The 9,358-nt window shown below is 33.6% G+C and overlaps 1 protein-coding gene across 1 annotated transcript in view; it reads left to right on the plus strand.

Annotated features, from left to right (window-relative positions):
• The window catches only part of LOC139989680 (uncharacterized), a 643,240-nt gene extending 633,975 nt beyond the window's left edge, over positions 1–9,265 (plus strand). Inside the window, exon 14 of the mRNA XM_072008182.1 lies at positions 30–9,265. Coding sequence (XP_071864283.1) covers positions 30–51 — 22 coding nt within the window. The 3' untranslated portion in view covers positions 52–9,265. The remainder of the gene's footprint in view (positions 1–29) is intronic.
• The last annotated feature ends 93 nt before the right edge of the window (positions 9,266–9,358 follow it).

Below are 9,358 nucleotides of genomic sequence, written 5' to 3' on the forward strand. Positions count from 1 at the left end.
CTTCCTTTTCTTCAACTTCCTCTCGGCAGGTCTGAACTGAACGCTCAGTGAAAAAGAGCAATCATGCAACGCGTCGAATGGGAGCGATACTGAGATAGACGCACTCTTCTAAACTTCGTTCCAAATAATTAATCAGCCACGAATCTCTCTTACGAAAAGGGAAAACGAGCTTAAGCGAGTAACATCCAGCGAGAAAACAGCGAAAAAGAGAGAAGAACATCGAAGTCGTGAACAAGAGACAGCCGTACGATGACGAAACGTAAGAAAAAGAAGAAAATTCAAATTGCAGCGATTTGCTCGCGAACGACAAACGAGAAGAAGAAAAACAATGATTCATCGTAGTGATCTCGCGTCATTTAAGGACACCCCTTTAGGTGTACTAGAACGATCAGTGCAATCGTCTCGACACTTTCTATAAAATGCTCTCAACTTCGAATTCCATTTCTCTTAAACACCAATTTATCAAATACTGTATTACATTTTTTCAGTCGTATATTACGTAAAACAATATTATACGTATATTAATACGACTAAAATTTTATCGAAATGAAATCTTATCAGACCGAATCTTCGAATCGAATTTAGACGGTCGAAATAAATATTCGATCGTGTTCCATTCACAGTGTTGTTACATTATTATACACAAAGTAACGTACATCGAAGCAAAGAGCGCTCTTCGAAGAAAAAGACATCATAGGTAAAAAGTGCTCGAAGAAACGACCCTAAGATTCCAAAGTTCGAATATAGAAAACAGAGATCGATTGCACCGATTGAAATCGTCTATCGATCAAGCGTACTTCAAGCTGATCTGTTAGTACGAACATGAAAAAAAAAAAATTCATTGAACAGTATCGCGTAGCAGTAAGTATAGTTCCTAAGCCCGAGGCCAACCGAAGAATCGTTCCTCGATCGCGAAAATTTCATAATTGTGGCGCAGCCTCGTGAATATTCGTTTTCGAGGAATCGTCTCGTACATTTTGGCCGACCCTTTTTGTACATAGTCCTTTTGATATACGCTAACAAAACTCCTAGGTGTGGAACAGAGGATAATGGAAAAATGATAAAAAAGAAGAAAATAGGTTCGTTCCTGTAGAGTAAGCTCGAACGTTGTCGTTTTTAAGGTTCTAGGTTACACGTTAGTAACAGACGACGGTCGTCGTGCACGTACTTAACGAACGAGAAAGACGAAGAGAGGAAAGGGAAAGATAGAGAGGAGAAACGTTTGACAAGATCAGTAAGAGAGGACACGACCCGGTAGTAACGCGCGCGGCTTTATGCCGTTTGCAGCTTTTCAAAAAGCGTTTCCATTGTCCCAATGTTGACGATGTCGTTTGGGTTTTTTCGAGTGTTCACGCGGTGACGAGCGCGAGATTACAATTTCTCTCTCTTTTTTTTTTTAAATACGTTCGCCTGTACTTTTTTCGCGAATAAAAAAATCCTCGTGAAAGAGTAAATCTTTTTTGGTCTCGGTGAACCGTTTCATTCGCGTCTACTTAATGGAGATACGTTCGTTGGAATTTTTATTTTACATACATATGTATATTACCGCTGAGAAGTATCCAGATACCTGCTCATTTTTAACAGAATATATTTTAATTAGAAAATTACGAATAAATCAAAATGGCGATGATTTTATGCTTTATAATTATTATAGTTACGTACAATATGCTGCGTATTAGCATAGTGCTGTAAGTCAAAATTTTAACAATCACGTGTTTTAGCTTTTAAATGTATTGTCTCTTTGGTTTGATAATTAATTAAGTTCCAGTTTTATTCTCTACTATGATATACTTTCATAATTTAATGAAATACAATCAGACTTTTATAAACTAACAGTGAACTGACTTACATCATTATGATCCTTGCTAATTGATTTTTGCAAATCGTTAAAATATATTACTGCCATGCTTTTTAATAGATAATTTAGATTTATACTTTGGTGATTACATAAAAGGTAACAAGCGCTGCTTCTAGTTACTAATATAATAATTCATCATTAATTTGTATACTGTGATTAAATTCATGCACTGTTACCACAAATCGATCAAAATGTCTGGATATTTATGCACGGTGATGTAAATATTAAACCGAAGCAATTTTGGAATATCGTTAAAAGCTTAACGATAAAAGTTTCATTTGGCTTGCGGTAATTTTAGCGGCGACGTTAACGCGTACGTCGTTTGATAGATTGATTTTTAGCTCGCTGTATATGCTGTAAGCGATACATTATAAAAAGTTAATCGAAAGTTCAGCGTATCGAGAAAATTTCACTCGAGAACTCGCTTTTATTTGTATATGAAAATCAAAAGGGAAAAATGTGGTAAATCTATTTCTGCCAATTCTCCGTTAGATATTAGCAGCGAAAGTTAAAGTTCAACGACATGGAAAGTTTTTCCATGATGTTAAAAAAACTGAGTTTCCTCTTTCTATAAAACATTTTTTTCATGGCAGAAGAGCCGGAAACCTGTAAGAATTACCTCAAGGAATACTTTGCTAAGTGAAATAAGTTTTTTAAAAATATAATTTCGAAGCTACTCTTCGAACTTGAACGGGTATTAAAAACGAGAAATATGACTTATCATGTTTTTCACCTATGGTGTCCATATATCTTCGTGTGCTTCTACAAGAAAAGTTCTTGTCTCTCTACAGAATATCAGTTGAAAAAGAAGAGAAAACATTTGAAAGGCGCGCGTCACCGTTAAAATCTAACTTCGTATTTTTGAACAAGTTTCTCTTCCTGAACAAGTTTAAACAGAGTATGATCGATCTGTCCGAAATCGAGCCCAGTAATAAGGTAATGACTTTTTCTTTTCCTTTTATTTGTTCTCCGAATGAACTCGCGATACAAAAGGAAGAAACGCAGAGATAAATGGACGAACCGAGGACGAAGGTGTTTTGAGAAAAATATAGGGACCAAGAGTTCGTTTTTTCAAGAAGGTAACCGAGAAACCGTGAATCGTAATCCAACGATCGCGATCTAAATGGAGGAAACGCAAAGGCAGACTGTCGAATTTTCCGCTCGCTAACTCGTAGCTTCGCGTACTGAGAGAAACACCTTTGCAGTCATTAGGCATTTAAGGCTAATCTAGACGATTTGCGTCTAATTATAATTACGAGCTGCGTACAACGTATCAAATAATTTGTTATTTTTATTTAAAATATCTGCAAGATATATGATGTATCTAATTATTCACTTGATTAATTATTTTCATCGTATGTAAAAAAACTGTCTCGCAGTTTAAAAACTATGAAAATACGCGTTCACACGCGATAAAATGTATTTGTACATTGTTCTATTTTAATTTAATTATTTATACGAACGTATTGTACGTTTTCTTTTGCACTCCCTGCACGGCGAGTTCTTTAAGACAAGTTGAGCTTGTGTTTGAATAAACGAACTATTTCGTAGGAGTTCTAAATAACGTATTCGGTAAATGTGTACAAATCTTTTGTTATACGTTTGTAGTATTATTTTCGTGAGTTTGTTGTATAGATATTGGGTGAAAAGTATTTAAACGAATCAGAGGCAGCTCTTCTTGCCTTCAGCTTTTAGATTGTAGTCTAGTGTATCTCTTTTTTACTGTTCCTGTGTTATTTATGCGATCGTATCATGAATGTAGAAGGAAAATTCTGTAAGTTCTAAAATTGAGGTTTTGAGAAAAATGCTTTCCTACTTTTCACAAGAAATATACGAATTTCTGTTCTATTATTTTTCATTCTGGAAGAATGAGAAGATTACATTGAATTACAGATTGTTATATAATTTGAAACTATGACATTCTCTTTTAAAAATACGATTATCTTGTATATCCTATAATTTCAAAATGAATAACTTCGATTAAAAATAAACTTAACAGATTTTTCTTACATATCCACGATGTTATACAATATGTAATATTTTATTATCGCAGAATATTTTTCTATACTTATCTAACGCACGATGTTTATCCGTTTATTTATAACGAAGTATCTTCAACGCTCTGTTTCGTGTAACAATAAACAGTAAACGTTTCTCGTAGGTGTTAGCACCTTCGATAAATGTATCTCGCTCGCCGTTCTCTCAGTACGAGAATTAGAAAAAGAGAAACAAACGTGTATCATATGCAACAGAGTAGCGTCGTATGTACGAGGACGAACCAGAGTCTACGCGAAGATCGCGTAATAAAGAAAGTATAATTCATTGATCGAGCCACCAAAATCGGGGATATATTATACGCCAGACTCTTTTCTTTGAGAATCGTTTGATAAAAATCATCATAGATGTATATTCCGAGGAATTCAAACGATATTACGACATTCGTTCTAGCGTAAGTTTTTAGTAACATTTGGATAATTTAATTTTGACGAAAATTAATGTACGTGTTGCGACGAAAGTGTTAGAAAATTAGAGTTATAAACATTTAAAGATATTTAAACGGTACTAGAACATTGTCTCGATTCTACATTTTCATTAACATTTGGATAATTTAATTTTGATGAAAATTATCGTACGTGTTAATGAAGGTGTTAAAATGTTAAAAAATAACAAAATCGATGGTGGATGTAATGAAAAAATTCTAACTTAATATTTTGGTGGATTAATTCGATTATAGTATGTTATATTAATTTATATAACACAATTCATAAAACATTTAGTGCCCAGACATAAACCAAGCCCAATTTACCCCTGAATCTAATCTAGATGTAATTCAGTCCTAACTTACACCTACCATCCAACATAATCCAGTCCATCATTCGACTTAATCGAAATGTAATTTAGATAACGAATCGATTTGATCATCCCCTTGATCTAGTTCAAATTGAACCTCTAGAACTATTAGGTGCCTGTGTAAATATCTATTTAATCTTATTCACACAATGGTCATATTAATATATATTTTAAATTGTGTAATACAATGTTATTTTTATCAGGAATACTACCGTAAATTTTATTCCATTTGTAAAAATTGTTACTATCTTTTAATATTAAAACGCTCGTATGAATCACTTATTTGACGTGTAACAACCAGAAAAATAATAGACAAGTGTTTACTCAAATAATTTGTTAACGAAAGGACTAGATTACATCCACGTAAAATGTTAACTATTTAAAGTTCTAAAGTAATTCGATACTTCCATCGCGACACGTACATTCGCTATCAGAATCCACCGTTCCATTCGTAAAGTATCACAATTCATTACAAATGTCGCAATTGACTTTTACAATCCTTCTGTCACTAAAATCACGTTCGATTTTTACAAAATTTTCTTTATAAATACTTCGCCACACCTGTAAATATTCACAACGATATCTCATCTCTTTCTCCATCGATTTTATAAAACTAACACAAAAAAAAAGCTCCATCTCAAAAAATATCGCTCAAATAAATCAAGGAACGAGTCTGGCCATCCCGAGAACGTTCTCACGTTAGAATTGTAACGAACAGTCGACAATTATCCATGCACGTTTATCATAAACCATAACACGATTAATCTGTCGAACTTATCGTAAGGAGTAAATAGTTAACGAGTGTTATCCGTGTAAGCGCATCGCGTTGTCAATATTCTAAGAGAGGAATCTCTGTAATACTACACACCCATCCGAACGATCATTAACTTGCCAAGGTCCGTGATCCACGTCGGAGACGTTCACGTTCTCCCCGAGCAAAATATTATAACTAAAAATTATATGCAATTCCCTTATACGAAAGTATATGCGATACCTTCTTATACAAGGTGATTTTTTCGTTAGTTGAAAAAAATTCAAAGGCAGTGGCGTCGATCACATTGCGGATCGTACATTGTCGCGTTTTCATATTATACGTATACTACATATATAAGTCATTTGTACCCTAATCTAGGATCTATGGATCCTAGAAGGTCGATATTGGGTTCCAATCACGTACACTCAGTGTTAGGACACATTTTCTTCTCTTTTTCTCAAATTTTTTTAATCGTCTATCAAGACCACTTACTCTTCTGGGATTGCTTTTACATTACTTCAGGGTAATGGCTTTCAACTCCTTATCTTTAACGAGCCAAAGGCTTAAGTCGTTACATGCATATAAAATACATACAAAATCTGATATCGCTGACATATATAAACACATATATTATATAAAAAAAGGACATTTTATTTATCATTATCAATAATAAAATTGTAATCATCTTCAAACTGCTTAACGCTTTCAATGCTGCAGATCTCATCGGTGACACGCAGTGACGCTAATTGAAATATTTAAATTAAAGAAACAATTGAAATTAGGTATGCTAAGTATTAACAGTATCCTATTACGGATGGCAATCTATGCACGTTATGACTTGACTAACTAAAAAATCACCCTGTATCTGATACGTATAATAAGAAGGTACCATTTGCTTGTATCAAGGGAGAAATGTATGATGATCTCGTTTCGGCAGCCAGACGATTCTTTTTCGCAGCCGTCTCGACTGATTTCGCGTGGACTTAACTTTGATTTCACGACGGAGCGAATGGTCGTCGCGATATTTTCTAGCGATCGCTTTTTTCTACGATTTTTCTAGCACGAAAGTGACGAAGGGAAAGCGTGTTCGAAACGACGACGAGGCGAATTTTCGACGACCAGAGCCAGGGAAATCGATCGAGCGTCGTGTGAAATCGATCTTCAAACGAGAGATTAAAGGGATAATTATAAAAAGGGTGGAGAGTATGAAACACGCTGGCACGCGTCTTTCTGCCCCGTTTTAATGAATCCGCAAGGACATTGAACTACGTAACGATTAACCCTAATAGTTGCGATTCTGTACATAAAAAGGAAAGTCGTGTATATATATATAATTATATGACACATAAACATATGCGTATATCTATGCGTTATCTAGGGTGTAAGGTTGGATAGGTCGTAACCGAATTTAATGGAGGAGCCACGGCGTGAAAAAAACGAAGGTATCACGTGAAATGTGGTTCCTTCGTGTTTTCTTCGATGCCGTCGTGCGTCGACATAGAGAATCGAGGCCTGTCGACCACGTTAATCGCCGATCGATCGATCCGAGATCGCCTAACGATACCTTCTAGTACACAAGAACTACATTCACCCTTGAATGATTGATTGATTGATTGATTGATTCGGAGAGAATACGAACACACTTGCTTACTGTCTAGTCACTAGATCGTTAGTCGGAGGTCCGTGGTCGTGTTCGCGTCGCGATTCGAAAACACGAGCACTTGTGTTACAATGTTTTAATTAAGAATGCTTTTATGATATATTTGTGATTCTTCGAGTTAAGAATTTATAATTTATGTACAATTCTGTTTTTATTTTACTTCATTTTGGATTCCTTTTGTAGCCTCTTTGAGAACAATTTTCACGGATAGGACAGAGGAAAGACTTTTATTTAATATTCTGTTACATATTAATTGTAATATTGCAATTTAAATTAAAAGTATACAGTCGTGTTAAAGCTTAATTAAAACTGTGTATTTTTGTTTCAAAGAGTTGCGCAGTTCTGGGACTAGCTTACTTGGATCAGTGTTTCTCAGTGTCAGGACTTTTTGTTACATCTTTTACATCGCAGAAATTTTTATTATTTTATTTTTCTTAATTTATTTTTCAAGCACATCATGCAGAATGTATGTAAACTGTAAATGAAGTTGAGAAATGGTTGACTGTAAACCAGGATTAATTTAATAATCTTTTTATAAGTGAACTATTTTATGGATTTATTGAATTATTTTATGAAAATTCTATCATTATAATTGGAATCTTTTAAGTATGATTCAAATACAATGATTTTAAACATCTTCCTACATTTATTTATTTGTTTTTACTTGTTATTAACAGTTAACAAAACAAATCTTGTTGTTTTAATTTCCTTACATTAAGAAAATCTTTTTAGTAAATAATCTTTAAATTGAAATAAGTGCCATGTTTTCTTATCGAGTCAGAACACGTATCGCGTTATGCCTAAATTAAGAGTATTCGAGTTAGAATTAACGTTAAGTTTCGTGTTAAGCGTATTTTTGGTCGACATTCCCTTAATTATAAGGCGTTTATAATTGCACGATAAAGAGTTTTATGTAGGTCAGCGTGTTATTTCATTCGCCGATTTCGCTTGCGTGTAATTTTCTTTATTATATTTCCCCGTCGATTCCATCCAGAACAATCTCGTGACGATCGTTGTTCCTTTCCCAGTGAAGGGTCGAACATTTAAAAACTGAATCCTAATTAAAAAAAAAAGAAACAGGAAAAGTAAAAAAAAAAAAGAAATTAAAGAAGATAGGAACAAAATCGATCGTTGCAGATTTTCATCGATCGAATTTAACGATGTTTTTTAGATTCGATATTGAAATGAGAAAATCCATGTAACTAGTTGAACAATCGACAGCTCGATTCTCCCTTTTTTTTACCATTTACAATTCTATAGTCGAAAGTCTTTAAAATAAGAAACATACTTGTCAATATATTTAGGATATTCAATTTATACAACCGTTAGTTGGAAAGTAATCGAATTCGTAATGTATGGAGAAAATATGGAACGATGCGTGACAATTTGTCTTTGTTATGTTTTCATCCATCAGTTGCCATTTCTTTCTATTTAAATGTATCTTACATCGAATATCTTTAAATTTTGTATTCCCAATAGAGAATGTACAATTTTACATTATTTTCCGATTTCATTATACATAGTTTATTCTACAATTCGATATAAAAATCATTGTTATAAAGTTCAGTACATATACCTAGTGAAAGTGGAAAAAATATTCATCATCATTGTAAAATTTATAATAATCGTATAATCTTTCTTTCATTCTAGTATTTCATCATCCAATTTCCTGTGATTTCTCGATAATTATTATTTTTATCTAATTTTACAAAGACAAATATAGTATACAATGACAAGAAGCGAGGATAAATCCATACAACTGAATAACTGCCAATGTTGCAACAAAGTCAATAAAACAAGAATTGTTTATAGATGATCCAGCTGTCGATCGATCAGCCTGAGTAGATTACGTACAACGATTTCGTACTAATGTTACATAACTTTTTGCAAATCTCGTAACATAGATTACCGAAACCTTTATACCATTTTTCTTTCTTTCGTATTCGTCTCATCGTTTGTACATCGATTTTTATTATCCAAAATACGTGGAAAATTTTGGTTTCAGCGCTTTTCCTTTTCATCAAACCGAATATGTTGGGACTATTGTACATAAATAGGCTCAAACATGTAACAGCGACAAGACAACAATTACAATTATTGTAGAAACGATGATGTCTTACGAAATAAACTACAGATTAATGGACGTTTCTCCAACGAGTATTTTTCAAAGCACCATCGCACTAAAACTATGATAAATACAACATGAACATATTTAAATAATCGAATCCGAATTGCT

This window comes from Bombus fervidus, chromosome 8, assembly GCF_041682495.2.
Source record: "Bombus fervidus isolate BK054 chromosome 8, iyBomFerv1, whole genome shotgun sequence".
Classification (NCBI taxonomy): domain Eukaryota; kingdom Metazoa; phylum Arthropoda; class Insecta; order Hymenoptera; family Apidae; genus Bombus; species Bombus fervidus.